At 43.6% G+C, this 24,260-nt stretch overlaps 1 protein-coding gene across 1 annotated transcript in view; it reads left to right on the top strand.

The window, feature by feature from the left end:
- Window positions 1-13,814, top strand: part of pvrl2l (PVR cell adhesion molecule related 2 like) — a 72,336-nt gene extending 58,522 nt beyond the window's left edge. The window contains exon 8 of the mRNA XM_031871232.1: window positions 10,643-13,814. Within this exon, the coding sequence (XP_031727092.1) occupies window positions 10,643-11,262 (620 nt within the window). The 3' untranslated portion in view covers window positions 11,263-13,814. The remainder of the gene's footprint in view (window positions 1-10,642) is intronic.
- Window positions 13,815-24,260: the final 10,446 nt, after the last annotated feature.

Genomic DNA, 24,260 nt, shown 5'->3' with positions numbered 1-24,260 from the left:
CACACACACTCACCGACCATCGCCTTTCACTCTCCTCTCTTCCATGGGTCCGGATTTGCTTAGAATTGACTCACCCAACCACAAACCGCCCCATTTAAGCGGGAGGGAGCGGTGGAGACGGGGGGGGCGGGCATAGAGAGAGGGAGGTGGATTGAGTGAGAGTGGGCGAGAGGGATGGAGACACAGAAAGAGGGAAGGGGAGAGGGTGGCTGATGGAGGTTTTTCACTCAGCTGGTTTTGTTGATCAGTATCAACAGCCAAGGTCTGGATCCAATCAGCTGCCTGCACTCAGCCAAGCAGACTAAAAATATATTTGACAGTGCGCGACACTTGCACGCACACACACACACACACACACACACGTGCATACAGTATCCACACGACAGCAATGCAGATGCAGAGCATAATGCAGCACATGCAGGGTTTAGAAGCAAGAGTACTTACCAGGGTTTTGGATTATGATACATGAGTGAGCCTGGTGTGTGTGTGTGTGTGTGTGTGTGTGTGTGTGTGTGTGTGTGTGTGTGTGTGTGTGTGTGTGTGTGTGTGTGTGTGTGTGCGTGTGTGTGTGCACATGGATATTAGCTGGAATCTTCTACCGGATTAATGAAGCCACATACATGTAGGTGCAACACATCACACTAATTACGCCAGAAGTGATGTAGCCTCTCCATCAATAACGTTCATTAAACTACTGAACCCTCTCGAGCTGACGGCTCAGAGCGAGTGTGTGTGCGTGCGTGAAAGCGACTCGTTCACACATGCAGTGAGTAAGCACCTCGGTCGGGTGACGGATCGCCACAGATTTGCATTAAATGCTTCTTTATGTGGTCGCGGCTGGCTGACAAAGGCTATTTTTTATTGTCTCCAGCAAACCACCAAGGATGAAAAAAACACCGGAGCATCGTTCAAAGGACTTCCAATTGGAGTGTCGGGGGTTGCTTAAGTCAACAAGGTGATTTTTTTTGTTCCAAATCGGCACGGGATCAATTCACACCACGCATGGGTGGAATATTTTTATTTAATGAGATGTTTAGTCTTTTAGTGGCTCCGTAGGTAAAGACAGCGTCACTAAAACTCCAACCAAAACCCTCATAAGAGTCTTAGTGCAAGAGCCCTGTGGTGCAGCTTGTTAAGAGAACACAGCGTGCTCCAACTGTGAAACTTCACTAACAGCGTCATGGTCGTGGCATGATGTTGATGCCTGACACCCATTCCTCATCCCCAGAAAGCTGAGCATTAACAAATCGAGCCCATGGGGGAAGCTGCAGCCCGGACTCAGCTGTGTTTTGTTTTTGCTGTGTTTGTCCTCACCAACTTTACAGGAACTGGAATCTTGGCTTTCCCAAAAACGTCCAGGAAACAAACTCGTTGCGAGCTTTGTGTTTACAAGCCGTGGTTCTCCTGTCCTCGGGCAGTGGGCACATACATTTGCCATGCAGTGAAAAGAAACCCAAAACAGAGGTGTGATTGCATCCTCGGCCAGCGATCTGGAAGCAAAACCTCCTGTCTTTAATATTACAGGTTAGTTTCTGTAATCACAGGCCACCCTGCCGGCCCAGCGGGTAGCGCATGCTCATTTTGCAAGTGGGAACCTGGGTTTGGTTGAATCCGACTTACAGAAAGCACGCAGCACTTGACTGCAGTCTACCTGTAATAAGATTCAAAGGCTAATTGTAGAAAACGCGCCTCGCAGACAGTTGCAGCCCGGTGTGACAGCAGCACATCCTGTGATCTGGAGGATCTCAACCACTTTTGAGGTCACAGTGCTGATCTTTCACAGGACGCGCACTTTCGAGGTGCAGCTAATTATCCCCCGCCCCGAGGCTGTCACACAGTCCTGTATAATCATGCGGGGGAAAAGGTAGAAAAATCTTAAGATCTGCTGGCGCAGAAGACATTTCCATTACACCTCGGGATATGTGTGTGAGCTCCGGTTTTTTTGTCTTTTTAAGTTGACGGACCTGTAACAGAAAATCTTGTTGAAAATAATAGCATTGTTTCCCGGTGAACCCCCCCCCCCCCCCCATGAACTATGTACGTCGTTTTTGGGTTATAGTTCGGTACATTAGGGAAAACAAAGAAAATGCAGAAAAAAATCATTCTTACTTGAACATTCAAGACACTCAAACTCACACAAATACAGTTTCACACGATTCATTTTATTCTGACTTTCTGAATTTGATTAATTAATAACTAATACAGAAAATACAGCCCTATTTAGGAATTATTTCTGAGCGAAAAAAGTTCAACGGCATATTTAGAGAGAGAGAGAGAGAGAGAGAGAGAGAGAGAGAGAGAGAGAGAGAGGGGAAAAGCACCGGCTAGAGTCTGTGATGCAGAGACAGAATTGAAGATGATTTCGGCAGGAAATTTCCTCCCCCTTGCTGTGGCACGGAGGGGTTGAGGAAATGATTGAGATCATCATGGATACATTGGATGCGGGGGGGGGGATTGTGTAACATTTGGGTTTTGGGGCAGATATTGTGTGTGTCTGAAGATCAGGGATCAGGGCTAATTAAATAGTGTGAGACTTGGTGTGTGTGTGTGTCTGCAAGTTTGTCTGTGTCATCAAGGGTAATTAAGCAAAGCCTATCTCTGGGTGTTGGTATTCAAACAGGATATAAAGAGAACCTGAATGTTTTTATTACAGCGCAACAATTAGTGCACAAATGGTGGCATAAAACCGAACTGAAACCCCCTTTAAATAGTACTTCATTACGTCTTTAATGTGATACATTTAAAACCAAATTCTTAACTGTAAACCAATGTCACGGAGACCAGCAGGTACATTTTGTACCTGGTTTGCGAAAACAAATCATGCTGTCGAATGAATGTAATGAAAAATGCTGAAAGTTCCGTGTTGTTGTCTGTTGAGTACGCCGTTGCATCAAGCGAAGCGTGAGCGCCGTGCACTGTGATGATGTGTGAGCTGTGGCCCTGGGAGAGAACCAGGTTATGAAAAACTGGAAAAAGGGCGAGCAAGTGTTGGGCCACGTAGCAGCGGTACACTAAAGCTGAGCATGAAGGCTGAAAGCTGGGGGAAACAGCCAGCCTGTCAATTCCTTTATAGGCCTGGTGGCTCCAGATGTTTTTGCTAGACGCTTGGTGTTAGTGGCGAATATCACTGGACTAGTTTCCAAACTGTAGCCAGCTGGGACAAGCTAGCACCCGTCAGTCGCATCAGCTCCCAGGGCCGTTGGGTTTCATTGTTGGGTATGTAGAACTATGTTTTGTATTTGTGTGAAGCATTTACAAGCATGTGTATAAATGTGAGAGTGCGTCGAGCTAAATGGGAGGACAGTACAGTTCTTTGTCTCACTATTGTGCAATTACACTGAGGTCACTGTTTAAATTACTCCTTCTACCTACAACTTCTACTCAGAGTGTACCTGGCGTATAACTACGTTTAATGGCCCGGATGTACTTTGCCGTAGTCTGATTCAGGAAGACGCCGCCTGTTCCTGGAACTCGGCGCAGTGATGCTTTGTAACTCATGAATAAAAGCTAATCTAATGCAGTCAGATGCTGCATGAGCAGGTCCCTGTGCTCCACGCCACAGAAGTACCTTTTTCTGCACGCTATCATCTACTGGAAAATTGTAATCCATTATCTTCTTTATTGACGCATGTCCTTCAGTCGGACCTTGTGCTGCATGTGCACCTTTCTGGGGGAAAAAATTTATATTCTTGAAAATCCAAATTCTTAAAAATGCACCTTGTTCCAAGTCAACAGTAAAATATTTTTGCTTCAGCATGCTGTGTCGGTTTACCGTCAAACCCTCTTCCTACTGTACATCTGTGATATTCCAGTCTGCGTTGCCTCCGGGTCCCATTAACCCGCTGTGATAATATTTAGTCTCGGCCTCACCTCTTCCACCTCCGCTCACATCTGCTGGGATTATGAGTCTTCGCCATTTATACACACTGCTTATACAAGGGAAGGATGAATCATGACCTCCTTCTTTTGACTGTATTTTTTTCTTTGTCATTCATTATTGTTAAAACATACAACACACTAGCAGAGCCGGAGATCGAACCCCCGACCCTCTGATTGAAGGACGGCCCTGCTCTCCACTTACCCACAGTCGCCATATGCAAATAAATGACCAAAAAACTATTTCTTCATATTTTTATATCAAAATCCAAATATGTTTTTTTTTGTAATACACACTATGACATGTGCTTACCAACCAATTTCAACCAATAATATCATGGGGTGCATCTATCAATCAATCTAACCCCGCCTACTTTTAGCGGTCCAATCAAATGCAAAGGATTTGATTAACTGTTCACCGCTCAAATATTCCGTTTCACTAGGAACATGTCACAGTACAGAATCTAAAGACTTTCTAACTCCCATTTTGCTGTGACTTTATAGTCCACATTAGGCCATTAAGACAAGTGCAGTACAGCATTATATTGAGCATTATAACAGTTTATATTGAGCTGTGTGGTTGAGTTTAACCAGTGTTTGTGACATGACATGTGAGATTGTGTGAGGTATTTTTGTAACAAGGATGGCTTGTGAGTAATGACAACAACAAAAAAGGAGTGAAAGAGACAAGGTAGGGAGAATGAAAAATAATGATGATGATGTTGAAAAAAGAGGATGTGAGTGATTTTAGGCAAGGCAGCTTAATTTATAGAGCATATTTCATCATAGAGAAACTCAATGTGCTTTACATTTAAAAGGAAAATAAAATAAGAAGAGACATACAAAGAAAAAACTTTGAGCACTTTGAACACAGCGGGTGGGTGATTTTAGTCCTGTCGGGTTGCAAATTGACCATCTGTTCGTCCGTCCATCTGTCGGTCTGTCCGTCGGTACGTCCATCCCATTCTCATGAACGCGATATCTCGGGAACGCCTGAAATTTCATTACATGTGGCTCAAACATCCACATGGATTTAAGGATGAAGTGATTGTGGTTTTCAAAGGTCACTGTGACCTCACAAAACACGCTTTTGTTCTCACCTCAATTATTCACATGCTGTTCATGATGAAGTGATTACATTTTGGACAGACTGTAACTTGACTGGTTGGCGAAGGCGGTGATTCCTTTTGTTACCCCCTTTTGCTGTTGTTTTCTTTTCCTTTTTCCTCTTTTCCCCAGTTTATTTATGACTCTATATCTCAAGATGTAACACAAACACCATTTGAAGCACATGGAGGTTATTTCTATCCAAGAAGCAGAATAGAGTTTTTGGTTTGTTCTTCTGGAGGCAAAGATAAACCAAAGGTCAAATGTGTTTAAAGCACAGATAAGCAGCAAACTAACAACAAATGGCAACCATTTATCATACATTTGCATAAAATCTGAGGAGATGCTCCATCTGTGCTTGTGGCACAGATAGAAGAGCAAACTTTCAGCGTAGAGAAGCCTGCACTTAAAAACAGAAAATGTCTTTTTACACTGATGATGGTGATGGGGCACTTGTGCTACTTGTTTGCCAGATGGGAAAGAGAAGTATTTGCTCACTTTTTTTCTGAATGCAAGCTATTCTCAGTCTATCCATGACCATGCCATTCATAATCCTGGAATGTCAGCAGGTTAGCGAAGTATAGCTAGCTATGACCTGAAAAGCTAATGGCAAGAACGGCTGCTAAGAAGCTCGAAACTTGGCTGACAAGCTAAAGAAAGGACTTATAATATCTCTCCATATACATAGCAGTATTCTTTTACACTATGCTCCTATGTAACCCAAGAAAATAAAACTGATAACTGAGGCACTTGTTAAACTCAACCATTTACATCATTTGGGCCACAGGAGCAGGTCTCTTTTGAATACAGGTTTGTATGGCCGACGTCCCAGGTTAAAGGTCGTTCTACTTTTGCGGGAGACACTATCTAATCATTGTGCATCATCTGCGGTACACCTGCGAGTATTCTTCGAGAACGTGGCCCAGCCAACGGTCCCGCTAACCTTTGTCGTAACATCAACAATTAATTGCATTTTCAGGAACCTGCTCAGCTTTGTATGGAGGGGTTGTTTGGATTTCCTAGAAGCACGTCGCTCTACAGGTTTTCTATTTTTTTGTATTTTCCCTGCAATCCATAGCAATAATGGAATTATTGCGAAAACTTAATGAGCTTGCTGTTCCGAACTGATTTCATGTCTCAAGTGCTTGTCGAAGTAGCATCCCATACAATTATATGACATATTTTATTTATTAATACAGAAAGTACACTCCCGTCTTTGTGAGTGAGAGACATCTCGTCCTTTTGTGTTTTGTCTTCAAGGACGAGCTGTTGGGTACATTTTTTTTAGATGTCTTGTCCTTGACCAAAAGCTGAGTTTAATGAGGATTCCCGCTGTGGAGCTTTTAGAGTCACTGCCTCTGTGTTTTCAGGACAGATTTTTTTTTGGTGTGTAAGAATGATACACAGAAAGAGGAAGGAGAGAGGTGGTGAAGGAGGATCAGCGAGAAATGATCGAGATTTCATCACTTCATACCTCTTTAGGCCTTTACACATTAATTCACACATTGATATATTACTTTCCACAAAGAACACAAATATTCTCCTGCGAAGAAGCGACATAACCTTTTATCCCGGGACAAGTTTGATTTTTCTGAGCTATTGCACTGCGAGTAAAGGCATCGACCAATCACATTGTGCGGAACGGGTTGAGCTGCGTGGAGGCCCTGAAGTCAGAGCCAAGACGGCAAACTTTATTGCGCTTTTAAACTATTTACATTGACAGCGCAGACCAGATCCACTCTTTGGTTTTTCACTTTCACATTAAAAGCTCTATATAATAACGTATTCTAAAATGATTACCACACATTTTTGTGTGGTTTATTTGTCACCTCCTCCACTGCTTAAAGAAGTAGATTTTTCTTCCCCTGTCTCTCTCTCGGTCTATATCTCTCCACCACTCTAACTCTTTGCACCTTACCTCCTCACATCCCAAATCTTCTCATTTAGATTATCCCTACCGCAGTGAATATAACTGAGTAGTAATGGATAGTTTGCATGGGCCTCTCTCTCTCTCTCTCTCTCTCTCCCTCTCTCCTTTCCTCCCTCCCTCCCCTAATCTCCTCCATGTACATGACACTAATGCAGCGACTGATATAAGCTCCCCTGCCTCTCTCTTTGACATTTATCACCGTGCTTCTTAATGCAGACAGGCTGCTGCTGTTGATGAGAAATAAGGATGACAAGCGTGGCCTATTTTCTTGCTAACGATATCCTCCCTGCTTATTTTGTGTGCCCCCCCCCCCCCCGAAAGAAAATGTTTTCACAGAACCGTGTTTACCAAAGCGTTTCATTGGGGCGGGTGGCGGCGATATGACACTGACGTTGATCATGCTCCCGGCACATTTTTGTCAGAGCTAATCCACGATCCATTACTGTTTTAGATTGTAATAAGTGATGTCAGAGAACGCCTGCACAAAGCTTCTATCTGATCAAATGCTTTTTCCCCTACTGTGCATAGATGTATTTTTAGCACTTTCGTAACGCATTAAATGCCATAATGTCATGGTGAACCCGCTTCCACTGATCAGCATGGTGGACCCGTTTACCTACTGTACCTATTTGACAGGACAGTAACAATAAATCTGTGTCAAAGTCATACCTGGTGTTATATTAACAGATACTTGCCATGCCTCAAAGAAATAGTTTGACTTTTTTGTGCCATGAGTATGAGAAAGTTGAGATCAATATAAATCTCATGTCTTAACATTAAGTATGGAGCCTGAGCCAGGAGGCGATTAGCTTACTTTTGCAACAAAGTACGAGGAGAAAGCCAAACAGCGTGACTCTGTCCTACTACACCTCCCAACACCTCCAGAGCTCGCTGACTGGCATGTTAAGTCCCGGTTGTTTAAACAATAAAACTACATCTGCAAACAAGCATATGTCCTGAAATGTCAAACTAGTCCTGTAAATCTATTTCTGATAGTGGAAGCAGACTCATTTTCCTGTTTGTAAATGCAAACCAATTGAGGGCCGTCAGAACTGCTAGTTGGACACTTGAATAGCTTTGTTCTGTCCTGTGTGTTACCAAAAATCTACATTTTATATTCCTTTTTTTTTGAGTTTCAAAAGTACATTACTCAAAGTACTCAACTTAAATAATGTTAAGTTACGTAGTCTAGTTTCGAAGACTTTACTTTGTTAGGTTTGGGTTACGATAAATAAAGAGTTTTGTTGCCTAAACCTATGTGGCACCAAGGGGTCCTGACCAAGTGTCCATAGGTGACGAGTTGAGAATGAGAACGGGTTGGTCCATCCCACTTTTCCCATTCATTGCCATTCACAGACCTTGTAACTCTCATGCCTCTTGGTTAAGGATGCATGGAAGTTACATGTTGTGTTGCTGTAGTCGGACAATTTATGTTCTGTTTCATATAAGTGGAATAAAAATTTGATTATTACTTGCCATGTGAAGAATCCGTCATCAAGTGAGAGGTGTTTTTCTTTTTATTCTTGGCCTAAGCCACTAGTCAGTGGATAGGTAAGAGCTCACTAGTTCCTTTACACATGATCACTTCTGTTACAGATCAGTTATCTTCCCCCGGGTTTGGACTTTGAGATTCGAGTGAAATCAGGCCGCTCCTGCATGTGACCCATCATTTATTTTAAAAATAAACCAGCCAACCTTAATGGACCTTTGAAGGAGTATTGTCTTTACAGAATGATAGGATTTTTCAGCACTTGATTAATGGAAGACCGACAACCACTAAGTTCCCATCACAAAGGGCTATTATTCAGCTGCCTTTCACTCTGGCTTTTGACGAATACCCCGAATGCCTAAAATATAAACGGCACAACAAATATAAATAAAAAATTTTGGCTCGACATTGTGTTTACCTGCCAGTCTGTAAGTTTGCGGGGGGAGAAAAACTAGGACAGGCAGAGTTGGATTCATCATCCTTAATGCCTTCTGCCACTTCAATTGGATATCACCAGACACTGTCCCCGAATTTAGACATCATATCATGTCCCAAGAGCCCCGCCTGGTTTCGCCCCAGCCCGTCTGTCTCACCCTGGCATAACCCTCTGGCACCCCCCATGCAGGACCTGACCAAGATGGTGTTTGAAATCGAACTGATACCTCTCCTTTTCTGCTCGTCTCTTCTCCTCCACCGAAAACCTCCTGCTACTTCTCCTTCCTCTCTTATCTCCTCTCTTTATTTCTTTTCTTCTACGCCCTCAGAATTAACAATTTGTACGAATCACAGGCTTTCAATCCCGGCCCTCTTTATATGTGACACCCCCCCACTGGTTTTGTTAACATAACCCTTACTTGCCAGCACCTTACAGATTATTATTTTATGTCCGACGCGAGTCCCTCGCTGGTGCTGCCTAGGCACGTAACCCCCACACAGTGCTCATTTCAGCCAAGCTGAGATTGTTTGATTGGCATTCACCGCTGTGTTTGCCAGGAGCGCTGGCAGAACCTCGCTGTTATTTGCATAAAACAGGAAGGGGTTGAAATTTCCCTGCTGCTGTCCTCGTTGCACCCCCGAAGAAAAAATCAGCATGCGATTCACACACAGACAAAAAAAAGAGAGTGAAACATTAGCTGGCCTGCTGCAGCTCTGCACTCCAGGCTCAGTGCTTCTCCAATCCTGGTTTTACACTTTCTTTTCTCCCCACTTTTGAGCCCAGCATGAATCCACTCACACAAATCCTACACTATCTGAGCCAGACCTCTTTTCTCTCTCTCGTAGTCCTGCGGAGAATCCTCTTATAAATGTCCCGGCATGGGTCTTGCTCCGCAGTGTGAACCTTTATTTTTTACCTCTGTGCGCCGCTGATCAGTGAGATCCGGACTCGGTTCCCGGGCTTGACGGCAGGCGATCACTCGGCTCTGTGGTTTTGACTTACTGAGCCATAAGAGAGGCATGGGGAGGAAGCAGTGGAAGCAGAGGATGAGAGGGAAGAGAGGGGATGAGGAGTGGGTATAGTTAGGTGGTTGGGAGAGAGACGGAAGGTGAAAAGATGCTGGAGGGATGTCCAAACATTGTGGCAGTTTCCAGGCGCGGCTGTGTGCTCTTTTTCCACTGAACCTCTTCAAAATAACCCCTCTGCCTGTCCTGTGTGTGTGTCTGTCTCTCTGTCTGTCTGCGTGTCTTTGCTGAGGGCCCGTGAACTCTAACCCGACAGCACCCGTCTCGTTCTTTTGTTTCAATCTTCGACTGAAAGTCGAAGATTTGGGAGTTGGGAGGCAAACTTTGGCTCACACCAACACAAAGGATCGTTACAGTAGTAAAGGCTTTTTTTTTTTTTTTCAGCTGTCAAAAAAAAAAAGGGAGGGGTGGGGGGACAAAAAGCTGAAGTGCCAGCAGCTGGACAGACATGTGTTTAGAGCAAAACGCAGCGCAACAAGCCGCCGGGAGAGAGTGAATGAGTCCCATTCAGCCTGATCCCAGCAATGACTGACTGCACCCTTACCAAGGGATTACACTGAGGAGAACATTACTACACACTTGTAAGAGGATTGTAACACACATAGAAGACACTACTACTGCTAAGTCACTGCAGCACACTTACAACACAAGAAGAACTGTGAATACCGCCTCCCAAGACTTCCTTAAAAAACAGCCATCAATTCCTGCCCTTTTTTTTTCTTTTCCTCCACCCATTTTTTCCACCCCTCCTTTCAAAACCCCTTCCATCCCTTCTGCAGAAGCCCTGGAGGATCCGTCGAGCGCTGGCGTTGTGGCGTGCGCCGTGATCGGCTCCCTCCTGGCCCTGCTATTGGTTGTCGCGCTCGTTGCCGTTCTCCTGAGCCGGAGTCGACGGCAGCAGAGGCGCGGCTACCCCGGCGGCGGGGACTCCGTAGCGGCCGGCGCTGGCGGCAGCAATGGTGGGGACTATGGCAACAAAGCCCGTCTGCTGTTCAGTGGGACTGGCAGCAAGAACGGGACGGGCGCGAACAACAACGGGCCCGTCTACACGTACCGGGAGGGCTGCGACGCCACGGGGACTCTGACAGAGAAGGAGAACGACTACCACCACCATCACCACCTCCATCATGCCTCAATGGGCAACCCCCCCACCGCCCACGACATCCTCCTCAGCGGTGAGATGGAAGAAGCCGACAGGAGGAAGTTCGACCTAGACGACAGCATGGAGGAGGACTACGACAGGTTCGGGGCCATCGGGGGAGGCAGGGACATGCAGCCCCCCGCCTACCACGTCCACAGAGGCCACGGCGGCGAAGAAGAAATGGACGTGTACCTCGACGACGACATGGAGTCTCAGAGGGACGGCTCCGTCATTTCCCGGACTGCCATTTATGTCTGAGGACAAGGGAGGGGTATAGGGAAAGGTGAGGGCTGAAAATAGTGATCGTGGTGGAGGAAGAGCAGCCCTCTTTGCCACCGAACAAACCGACACATCGGCCACCGAAAGAACCGACACATCGCCTCGATCAGCTAACCACCGACCCGCTTCACATTCAGCCTGATTAAAGAGAGGCCATCCTCTCTGCTTGATACCGGCTGTACAATTTCATGAAAGGGGACGGTGACGGAAAAACTTTCTATGGCCCTTAGTGGACTGTGGTTGATTATGTGTTAAATCATGGAGACAGATTTCATTCCATGTCAGCCGAATATAACAAAAAGGAAGAAAAAAAAAAAACGTACTGCAAAAAGCCAACAAAACCCACTCTGACGGCGATGCTGCTTATTGCTATACGTTCTCGTTTCTTCAGCTTTGCCAGTGTGTGATTGTGCTGAGTGATTTGTTTGTGTTTTTATACCTTTTACCAGAGAACGCAATCCGCAAAGACTGGGAGCGCCGCAACCACCATTCCATAATCAACACTACTCATAAATCGCCTTGCTGTTTCAAAATAAACTCTACATAAAACGGCTTGTGTGGATGTTGCCACTGTGCTGCAGACTCTCCTGACAGGACTTTTTTTTTCGGGCGGGAAGGGTGGTGGTGGGAAGGGGGTAACAGTGTCTCGGGTGTCCCGCCCCACACTGTGACACCACCTGGTCCCCTGACGGGTGCCCGCCGGGAGCGAGGGCTGCCAAACTGAGTAACATAACAGACAGTGTGTGCTACCGTGTGGCTGGCTGTGGTGTTGATGATGTGCATCGTCTATATATTGGGCGCCGTCTCGCTATAGCACAGTTGTTGTTGTTGTTCTTGTTGTAGATGTCGTTGGTGTCGTTGTTGCTGTTGTGTAATGGTGTTGATCTCGCTAAGGAAAAGACGCACCGGGAGCCTTGAGGGGGAGGGGGGGGGTTTCCACACAATACCACATTGGGTCGGTAATGACTCATTTAATGGATACAAACTCTACCAACTTTTCCCCCCCCCTTCTACTCTTTAAATATCTTCCCGTATTTCCTCCTCCTTTATTTCCTCTCTCCGTCTCGTTTCTTACTGTTCCACATGCATCCTGCCCCATTTGTGTGTTTTGCTGACGCTCTGTCCCACACGCATTACATCTCTCTCTCCCATTCTGCTTGTTCTTTATTTACATAATGGGCGGCTTAGACGAGTGCCGCAACGGCTGTGTGCAGGGAGAAGGGGACAACTTGTGTTTATATTCCTATCTGGGTCGCATTCAACGAGGCAGATACATTCACCGGCTTTGTTGGAGGCTGCTGTATTTCATGTATTCATATTCCCAGACTTGCAAAATGTTCTTAGGCTATGTGCGGGATTATTCCATGTTCTGCGTTACGATTGGACGGAAAGACACATTTCCAGAGGGGAAGTGAAATGGGCTGAATTAAATCTCAAACTCCCAACCTTTTTGTTTCTTTGATTGTTTTTCTTCTAAGAGATCTCTCACTTAGTTCAATGAACATGCAAGACTGGATAGGAAAATTGTAATTTTTTACTTTGATGATTGGGAAATCAAATGATTTGTAATTAATACTTCTTAGAATGGATTTTTTTTTGCAACACATTTGCTAATGCACAGCTCTGAAGTTCCTTGAACACATTTGCCTTATTGACTTCCAGCTTTTTCCTACTCACCGTCTTTTCGTTTTTTTCAGGGCCCCGAATTGGCAGTTTCTCAATTAACTGTTGAATTACCATAAAACTTCAATCAAACTCCAAGTCCCAATTAAATGTAGAGTCTCTTTCACTCACCGGTTGTGGCTACACGTCTTGACAAATAAACGCAGGTCTCAGTTGGCACTTCCCAACTTCCGCCCCTTTTCGCCCTGTGCTCCAATCACAGTTGAACCTCGGTCAACTTTTCCTGTTTGCTCGCATCGAGGTGAGGTTTTGCTCCCGGCCAAGAGGACGATTCGCTGCTGCCGGGGGCGGAGCTTTCCGCCTCCCGCCGTAGTTCCAACCATCGAAAACGAACCTGCATGGTTTTGCCTGATTTCTAGGGGTGTAACAGTTACCAAAATTCTCAGTTCGGTTCAATACGAAACAGTGGTGCCACGGTTCGGTATGTTTTCAATACAGCAAAAAAGCAGAAATGCCAAATCCTCGCTGGTGAGACTCTCAAGGGGGCGTGTCTGAAGAACATGGCTCTTCATCTCCATTCAGTAGTGAGGTAATGACTCGTAACAGTCAGGTAGCATTATGTAGTCCGTGACGTACGGCCGTCTGTTGTCAGAGCAACAGCGGGTGCTTCGGACATTTGGTTCTCTGTTTAGGCTTTTGTTTTCTTTAAAAAAGCAGGAATTATGGTCTGGCGAAATGAGCTTGTGAATGAGTTGTGTCACGTGGCTCAATAGCATTAAGCATGTTTGTACAGCCTGGTTTTCCACTCCAGAGTAGGGTCTCATATCCGCGGGTATACTATATATATATATATAACAATTGCCTTAGCGATTGCTTTAGCCCTGTTTGAATCGGTAAGGAATAGCTACCTAAACGCTGCGGGGATAGTTTGTAGCGTGTGTGCTGCTGTTTAGTTTAGTTTAGTTTAGTTTATTAGCTGGATCCCCATTAGCTGACGCCTTAGCGGTCGCTAACCTTCCTGGGGTCCACAGAAAGGACAAAATGTAATATATGCAAAACGTGCAAAACATGATGTGAAACAGTCTGTGCTGCTGTTGGTTTTCCTGCTAAGCTAGTTTAGCATAGCGTGCCTCTACCAAAACACACGAGCCTCACCAGAGTAGAATGTTTTTCTCAGACAGCATGTTGTCTGTGACGTTGAGTGGGTTGCCATGTTGAGCACAGTGGCTCCACCGAGAGAACATTATATTTCCCACAATTTAAGCTTCTGCATTTTCCAAATGCAGTATTATTCAAACGTATTTTTCGGTTCGTAATGCGTACCGAACCGTGAGCCTCGTACCAAACGGTTCAATACGAATATGTGTATTGTTACACCCCTACTGATTTCATTCCTTCGTTTATATTACTTCTTTAAGGCTATGAAGTAATTGTTGGTGTTTTTTCTTTTGATAAAAAAGACGTCTTGCACCCCAATGGGAAAAATTACCTGAGTAAAGTTTATCATCGTGAGAATATCCTTCCATCGCAAACTGTAGTCCTTGTTTCTTAAAGCTACGTTTAATCTAACACACACTGCGTCAACAAAGCTAAACCGAACAGGCGTCGCCATGTTTCTTGTTGTCGAGCTTGTCCGACCTAGCAACCGTAACTAAAGGGGGTGGGACTTAGGATCGGTCAATTAGACGGCGGGTCTGGTTCCATTGTTGCCACGAGGCAGTTCATTTTTATGGAAGTTCTTTAGATGTATAAAACCTCCCTGGCGACCCGTTTAGTTCAAAGCTGCTTGTATTGCACACACAAAAAAATCAATATAGTGTCAATATGGACAAGCTACACATCGGTTAGATTCCCCCCATTCAATTGTTCGGTTCTTTTCACAGAGACCATGTGCACCAAAGTATAATTCATTCAGATTTGCAGGCGTGGTAAAAAAGTTCCAACCTTTGAAGAGGTCATAAAGTCAGAATCTGTCCTTTCCTCGATTAGTAATTAGTTTTCTTAAGTCTTTAAGGGTCCAGCAATCAAAAGGATCAACAGATTTTTTTCATAAAATTGAATCCAAGTATTGAATATTGTCACGTGAAATCCATTGCTTGCTGTCTGCTGTTTTCGATTGTCAAACAAACTGCCCGTTAACCGTCATAAACGAAAATGTATCTTCTCCCTGCACCGTGTTGTTGGGTGTGCTTGATTTCCATTATCTTGCCGACTGCAATATATAAGTGTCCTCACCTCTCACTGATTAGTTTTCATCCATTTTTATTTGGGTCGTGTCGGTATACAGGGGGCCATAAATCCTCGGGTGCTGTAAAATGAGCGTTGTTAACCGTCTCGCCGCTAGATCAAATGTATTACATGAATTAATATGTTATTTGATAGCCTCATTTGGCAGATTCTCAGAAGAAATATTCATACGGGTTTAAATAAACAATTTGATAGTCTTTACTGAGCAAGAGTTTTGTGCGAAAGGAATTAAAGGTCCTGTCCCATATAGAAGCCTGTCCCAAATATGTGCCGGTTGAGTTCAGTGATCAGGCTTTCAAAGCTTGGGCTATTAATTGCAGTTTTACGGTATAGCCTTTGTCTTTTCTTTTTTTTTTTTGTCAGGATGGTTGTGAGGTGACACAGGGAGGCTCTGGGGAAATCTCTGCATCACAGGCAACACTCCTAGTATGGAGGGCCTGTTAAAAATGAGGAAAAAAACCGAGATGTGAGCGAGGCCACAGTTAAAGAGAAATGAAAGGGGAACAAACTAGACTGGTGCTACATGCTTCAGCAGCTGAACTGAGCACACCCGCCGCTTTTCAAGCACACTGTGTCACCTCACAAGCACACACTCACTTGCTGTAGACACACAGTTTTTGATCGACCAACTCCAGTGACTGGAGTCACTTTGCTAGTCGAGGGCACTGTGAGTAAAATCCCCCCCAAAACTGGTAATATTTATGAGAGAGGATCTGAAAAGGGAATCTTTAAGGAATGCCAGCACATTACAAGTGAATAAACATGATCTCATACTCATATGTCTCGTCCCATTTCATTTACTTATGTCATAACAACATATTGTGACAATAATTAAGATGTTGTAACTTAAAATGAATTCTGTGGGTTTAAGATGTGAACACAGTCCGTAAACTGATAAGCTGAGATGTTTCAAATTTGAAAATCAAGAACTTCAGCTGATCGATTTTTGTTGTTGTTGTTGTTTAGGAAGTCAGTTTCCGCTCTACTCTCCACCGAATCCTCAGCAGGTCCCTTGTTGTTGGTTGTTGTTGAACATTATACACCGTGCCATCTGTTATTCTGTAAATGAGACTGTTCTATCTGCTACGTTACAAATGTGTTTCATTACGTTTCACAGTGTGTTTGGACAGGTCGCCAATTCATCTCAAAGTAGCTGAAAAACAGCCATACTGTAACTACTGTTGTCACATGTAGTAGGCTTGTTTATTGTATCACTGCAGTACAGTTTGGAGTAAAGTATTCAAGTGTTTTTCAACTCTGCAGGGTACATGCATGCTCCAAGATCCGGACGAACCGCTTTGTTTGAGTTGCATCATTTAGATAACAATCGATGGTCTCCTTGTTACGATCTGAATCTACAATTTAAGGATCATTTATTACAGTTACTTTGTATGATACAAGTACCAAGTGCAAAATATCCTTTCTAATTGGAGTCAAATATGTTAATGTTTTCACCCTGATAATAAATTCCCAGACTTTTTGGAGCTCCATCTGTTTCCAGCACATTTACCCTCTATGTGGCCACTGTGTGCCTCAGCATATCTCTTTCTCCAGGGAGGTTTCTTGCAGCGGCATAATGCTAAACAGTCGACTGTGATCACAACGTTGGCACCTAATTAGTCCCAGAATCTTGTAGCATGCATCTACCCTCAGCGAGGAAACTCATCATCAGTCATGACTTTTCTTTTTGCACAACCCATTTTCAATAAAAGAAATAAAAAAAACCTCTCTGAAACAATTCTCTGTGGAAGAAATTGGTAATTAATTAAGCCGAGCCGTGTTATCGGTCTATAAATACCGAGACTCCCGTACTTCTTTCCTCAGCACATTTCACAGCACAGAGCGGCATTGTGCACCTGCTCGGTAGCCTCCTTAACAGATCTGCTGCAGGACATGTTTCAAGTTCTGCTAACTCGAGGAGAAGTACAGCCACCTATCTCAAGTTCAAACACTTTACGCGAAGGCCCCATATACACCTCGTATGTGGTCCGCTTGATCTGTATTTTCATCTCGATAAAGATTTACTTCTGGTCATCTGAACTATGCCTGTATCGTGATCACATCGAGCGACGCTCGTGGACTTGCTAGCTTCTCGTTCCTTTTGTCGGGGTTCGTTAAGCCAGCAGGAAGAGGCGAGGTTAGGTGACACAGTTGACGAAGGCCCTGTTCAGACATGGAATTAACATGCATCTTGGGTGATTTGATCACAAGTGGACGGCTCTAAGTACAGGTGTGAATGCTCCCAAGATGCATTGTGGACGCGTTGAAACCCGATTACAAAATATTAGGGACCCCTGTTATAGACTGTTGAAGTCCATCAAAATTCAGCCTGTGTAGCTAAATGTTAGGTTGCATGTAGGCTACACTCTATGGAGGTAATACAATAACTGCCAAACACTTGATTACCCCCACGTTGTCAACAGCTTCACTCCTTCCGTCCTAGGCATACTGTATCCACTGCATCAAGAGGCAACTCAATAAATTAGCCTGCAGAGATCTGACACCTGGCCCCCTGAACAGCGCCAGATTTTGTTCGTGCCTTACAGATTGCACGTTCACACGTCTGAGAACCAAACCCAATGCAATCTGTGTGCATTTACACACACGCTTCTCTCACCCAGATAAGTTATTCAAAAACATGTCCCATTTGTATGCCTCGTAGATGCTAATGGGGTCAAAAGAGTTTGGTACCTTCATCCATGAAACTGTGAAACATATCTTACCTTAAGATGTGTTAAGACTTGATATTAGCAGGAAAGATGAAGCTTCTTGGATAGTTTCATTCACTAAATGTAGGAGTTTAAAAGAGGCTGATATCAGAAAACCTTTTGAAAAAAGTATTTTTTATGTCGACGATCTTCAACATGCAACCTTGGAACAAATCTAATGGGGCTCAACAAGATTATTTATCTTTGGTGGGAATGAATTAGATTTAATCATCCTTAAATAAGACTTTATTGGTTTTCCCTGTTTTGGAGTAAGTAATACAGCTACAAGCGTCCCTCTCTGATCTTTTAGCCTGCCGCCCCCCCGCCTCGCATGGCGTATGCTCTGGGAGGTTGCAGTCCTGAGCGCGAGCCCTGTAAAAGTCTTGTCCTTGTTGCTGTGAGCGTAGCACCCATGCAAAGCAGAGGACGCGGTAACAGGTCACTTGGCTCTGTCGGGGAGGGGAGGATGGGGAGTGAGCTAGAGGTGCTCTATCTGGGAAATACCAAATAGGCCTGGAGAGAAAAGGGAGACTTTTTCTTCTCAGATCAGAGAAATCGAGAGTTCCAGAGGCGAGAGGCAGAACACAAACTGAAACTACAGCCTCTGCCAAGACTATGAAAATACCTTCTCTTTTTTCTTTGTAAGCCACCTGAGACCGAGAACATTTGAAACTCTGTCAAATATTCACCATCCAGCCTGGAGTTAGAGATGGACAGATTTGTCACTTGTGGTGCCCAATTGGTTGGCTGCGGCGTAAAGATGACAGAGAGTGTGTGAAAGGAAAAAGGGTTGGGATTTACTCCTCCGACAATGAAAGCTAGAGGTGGGGATGGAAGCCTCAGAGGAGTTCTTTCTGAGCTCCATGCCATCCCTCCGCTTGGCGATTGGCTGCTTCCACCCAATGCAAATTGGCAGTCCTCTTCAAACCCCGGCCAATTAGTAAAAAAATGGCCATCCTGTTTAACTTTCCTCGGCGCAGTCTATCAGAGAACAGATCTTTTTAATTGTAAAGACATGTTCGGCAGCGCTCCGGGGACCCCTGTGCAGGGGTGGAATTGTATATATATCCTCCTTTTTCATATTCCCTCTCTCTCCGCTCCAGCTTTAGCACCCGGCACAAGCTGTTCTCTCCATGTTTAATTCAGCAGAAGGCATGAAAGTGTTCCGCATTATGTCTCTGCTTCACTCTGAAGGAGGAAGAAGACGGCAACGTAGAAAAGTGAGGGAGAAAGGAAGGGGGTGGAGGGGAGTGGAGCAAAGAGAGGGAAGGAACAAGAGAGGAGGAAGGAGAGACCCTATTAGTTATTGAGCTCTGCTTTTGTCTTTAATCCAGTTAAAGCCGAGGCTCTGCCAGGCCAGCTGAGACTCCAGCAGATGTGGATGAGGTTTTCCTCCTCCCAACACTGGTTGGAAGAGGTCTTATTGTACTCTGTAACCATTTTACTAAAGGCAGCGCTGTCCTGCTTTCCTGCCTCTGAGGATACCTCCTTCTTCTCCCACTGTGCTCCTCTTGCAGTGTTCTGTATACTTAGGGATACAATTCGTCTTGGATTTTTTTTTGTCTCAGTCCAGGTTATTTCAGGTTTTGGGTATGCATGTTCATCTGAATGGCCCTTCGTTTCAAATGGGTGCCTGCTTTTATGTCATTCCTTTCCTTACCCTCTCTCTGGTTTGTGCAGTTTCCATTGGATCCTTGTACAGCAGCAGTTTATAGCATTTTAATGGAATAAAACAGGACGTTATTTAACACTTTTAATCACATACATGTAGATAGTTACCATGACAAATAAAGATCCAGTAGTTCATGTTTAGGCTTCTTTTCTTTCTTTGTTAGTAGATTTGTACTTGTACTACCGACAGTATCTATTCACACCTCTCTGCTGGCTTGATAACACTTAATGACAGTTGGTATTGGTTATTGGGACATCACATGTTAAAGCAGGAGATATACTCACTTCAAGCTAAGCACTCACATGCACATGACGGCTGCTTCACGTATCCTGCATCTATTTGGAGTGCTGATCTTCAAAATGCATTACACACATGAGGGCAGTAGCCAAACAGGCCACGATATTATATTCTTGTCATCTTCTAACAGGAGAAATTTGTGTGCATGGGCTTTGTCTGTGGTTATTAAACCACTTCTTTCAGATCTATTCCTCTCTGTTAACATCATTGTTGGACAGTGAATTCATGTGTTAGGATTCTGATCATATTGGGCTCTTAGGTTTATTTTCTGTGCCTTCATTTCGGATGTGAGTGGGTACGTTTGCTCAAAAGCTTTGTTCTTTGTCTTGTAGTGGCGCTTCACATTACCGCTTTTAATAATCGCCACGGTCTCTGAACATATGAGACACACTGGTTTTAAACTGCCCGTGGGAAGAATGAACATTTAGGAGTCTGTTCATTCTTGGTGAAAGGCTCTGGTCTCGCTGACCACGGTCCGCCTTATTAGTGACCCCTGGTCTACAATAAGTGTTTGAAGGATACATCCAGGATGTCAAACTGATTCAGCAGTGAAAACAGGTTAAAAAGATGAAGATAGAAGCTAAAGTCTACAGATTAGTGTAAAAGGGAACCACCATATCACCTGGTGTTGTTAACTACACTAGTAACTCCAAAGAAAGACATTGTTAGCTTTGTATCTGCTAAATGCTTCTTAATGTTGCTAACTCGGTTTGAAATGATCTGAAAGCAATCTAACGCTTTGCAGAGGTGAGGGAGTCTGTGTACAAATCAAAGTGAAATTTAGCTGGTCTCATCAAAATGAATTTCAGTTCCAATACTTTCAGCTTCCACTCTATTTCTCCTTGTCACAACCTTCCATTGTCAGCTCTTCACTTTGAGTTGTGCTCAGTGGTCTCATCTCTTATCTGGTTATAGAGTCGTCTTCTGTTCAATCGTTTCAAACTAAATAACAAAAATTTCAACACGTGGAATCCTGGAGCATTTCTTTAATGGACTGGATCCAAAGAAGCCTTTATATCTGCTATGTTGGAACCTTAAAATGCAGAGTTCTAGATGGCAGAGACATTAAATTCATTCAGAATCAATGTGGCACTGTTTGAGCCGATATAATCCTGTCAGCTGGAGATGCTCGGCTTCCTTTATGATGGTGACCTTAACATTGATGTTCAGACCAAAGGACTAATGTAGGCCTGTTTTGTTCATTTTTCCAATGAGGCCAGTATTAATCGTTCATCTTTTTCAGTGAGATACATTCAGATACATTTTATTTCCTCCTACCTCGATGACCCCAACTCTCTTTATCCCCGTCTGAATCAAAAGTCTCTTTGACGTCCCAACTTGTGCAGGAAACAGCTCTGATATTATGTGGTGCCAAGGGAAGAAACTGCATTTCCCCAATTCTGGCATCACTTTACAGGTTTTTAGAAGAAACGTAGCTTTTAACCCTATTGTAAATCTGAGTGTAACTCCCTGTTAAATCCTAAATGTGAAATTTACACTGAAGAATGAGACCTCGTAGGGATGCCCAATCAGTAATTTGTTTTTGGTATCTACAACAGGCAACTCTGCACTTAGACAACAGCGCAAGGCAAATAAATATGTATTATTAAAACCAATGCAGGAGAAACATCAATATCATCTTTTTTACACAAGGCATTACTCTTCCTTGTCAACCTGGAGTCTACCCGCGATGCAACTTTCTGTTCAAAATTCAGTGCTTTACGCACTTATTTAAAGCAAAATGCTTAATACAATTGTTTCTGACTAGTAGTACTCCCCAAGGCATGTAAACGGAGTTTGATGTGTAAAATGTGAAAAAATTGCCCTTTAAAATGCTTTAACGCTGTCGCAGTAAGTATTACACCGTCAGAGTTATGGTTTTTCATGGTTTTCGGGTTGTCCATCCATCCCTTCAAACATCCCATTCTTGTGAACACAATATCTCTGAAACGGTTTGATGGAATGTCATTGCCTCTGGCACAAACATCCAATTTGGACTCAAGAATGAACTGATTACATTTTGGTGGGCATGGGTCGCTGTGACCTTGCGCCTGTCCCGTTCTCGTGATATCTCAGAAAAAACCTTGAAGGAATTTCTTGGAATTTGACACAAACACCGGCAATATCGCCAAAGAGTTTCAGAGATGAGAGATGTTGCTTAGCCGTCTGCTCACCTCCTCTGCTGTCATGGCTGCTGCAACACTGAGCTCACTGCGAATACAGAAGGCTAAACTATTAGAGAGATGAAGGACAGGAGGAAACCAAGGAGACCACCTTGCCGAGAGGACAATGGGCCGGGGTCCGGAGACTAGCTCCGAAGACTAGCTACCCAACTAACCAGCTCTGGAGATGGACTAGCTAGCTGGCTAACTCACCAGCCATTTTGCAAAGCAGTCTGCCAGCGGCATAGGGGTTGGCTATTATGGTCCTGTTGGTTCATTTTAACTTTTCTCAAGTAAGTAAGCCAACAAAACTTGCTAGCCAGCATTAACTAATAACCTACGCTCCGCCAACAAAAATACGTCATCATGTTCACTAACAGAAAAGGGGTCTATAATATATTGATACTTTATACCTACTCGACTGAGCAAGGTAGACAGACACCTTAAAGAATTAACATTTTATTACGTAACAAGTTTGGCTGTTTGGTTCTTTCTCGACGTACAGCAGCAAACCAGAGCACCATGTTTAGGCCAACTTTTACAAATGCATTAGAAAAATGGTAGTCAATAGAAGCACACCTTTATCGACCTCTGAGACAAACTTGTGATTTGTAGTTGAAAATATAAAATTGACTTGACTTTTCTCCGGCCTTGAAATGGTCTGGATATGAAACATATTCAACAAGACTTTTTATGTTTCTTTAGCTTTATAAATGGCTTTGACAATACTAGATTTCTGTAAATAAGATAAATAAACCCAATCCATCAAGGTGCTTCTGTCTGGACCTCTCTCCAAAGATCAACACCCAAACCTGGGAAAACCTGGTGATATTGATTTGTGTTTCATACAGCAGAGGTTTTAAAAAGGATTTCACCAGTGTTTGTTTACACTGCAGCTTTTATGGTGTCAAGTTTGGAGAGAAAAATATCATGTTTTTGCATACAGCAATGCATTTAGAGGCTTTGAAGGTCAGTAGTTTTAAAAGAACAGAACCGTGACTTTTTTACTCAATAGTGTCATCATCAAAATATTCTTAATTTCCACACTTTTAATCCATACGATTCAAAATCAGCTACAACGATGAGAAATATTATCTTCTCCCTGTGAGATTTTGTCGTGCATGAATTCTTGTTTGTTTCTGATAATAAGTAGAAAATTCACTGAATGGTATATGATTATTTTTCAAAGCAAAACTTTCTACAGCGTTCTCATCAATCAGCATTGTGTAGAAAAACAAGATGGATGATTTGTCTGCCTGATTTTCGACTAGCTGTGACTCATTTCAGGCTAATTTGAAAGTATTATTCATAAATGAAGTGAAGCTGCATGGAAACAAGTACGGTTATCTTCTGCCACAGGCAGAGTTACTTTTTCTCTCTTTTTCCAATCCAAATCAGGCTTAATGACTGAATACAAGATTAACATTTATACTTGTAAAGACAGATGTTGTTTTTTTGTAGTGCAAACCCCTGCTGTGTTGGACAGCAGCCCAGCTTTCATGTTCCTCTTCTTCTTTTCAAGAGTGAAAACCGCACAAGAAGAAAAAGCTCACCCTTTTACAGCTCCAATATCAAGTCTGTCCAAAAAAAAGAGGAAAATGTTAAAGGTTTATTTAGATTGCCCGGGGAGTGGGGGGCGGGGGGGGGTTGATCAAGGAATAATACCCAAATTGCCAACCCAAATAGCATCAAACTGAAAACAAACACAAAACAGTGAGTCAGATCATTTCAGTGTTCAGCCTCCTGTTATATTTTTAAACACATTTAAGAGGGGAAAAATACATGAAATTTACCCTTCAGTACCTCTAAACATCAGCCTGTTTGATATCATTTTCACTGGCAAACCCTTAAATTATTTCTTCAAGAAAGAAAGAAGGAATACCATCGCTGTGGAACTCGTGTCAAATGATAGATGTCTCATTTTTGGCTAAAGTGCTACCTGACATTCATGTCTTGTAACCCAGATAAGCCACGATCTGACTCCTTGTGTGGGAGTCAGTTTGTCACTTTTTCCGCTCATGTTTTTCTGCTTCCTTATCAGAGCTGTAGATATCGCACCAAGAAAACCTCCATCATCGTCTGTCAGGTCAGCACTGATGGCTACACAGATATTTGGTTGCCGTGGTATTTTCTTCCCCCGGGAAAAGTGAGACGGATGGAGGTTGTTTAGCTGTTAAATGAGCAGATCACTGTTTGTCCATGGAGAGAAGATCTATATTTATGTGTGTGTGTGTGTGTGTGTGTGTGTGTGTGTGTGTGTGTGTGTGT

Source organism: Anarrhichthys ocellatus, unplaced genomic scaffold (assembly GCF_004355925.1).
Source record: "Anarrhichthys ocellatus isolate YVR2014 unplaced genomic scaffold, GSC_Weel_1.0 scaffold57, whole genome shotgun sequence".
Taxonomy (NCBI): Eukaryota; Metazoa; Chordata; class Actinopteri; order Perciformes; family Anarhichadidae; genus Anarrhichthys; species Anarrhichthys ocellatus.
The sequence above is the reverse complement of the archived record's forward strand: the minus strand, read 5'-3'. Positions and strand labels throughout refer to the sequence as shown.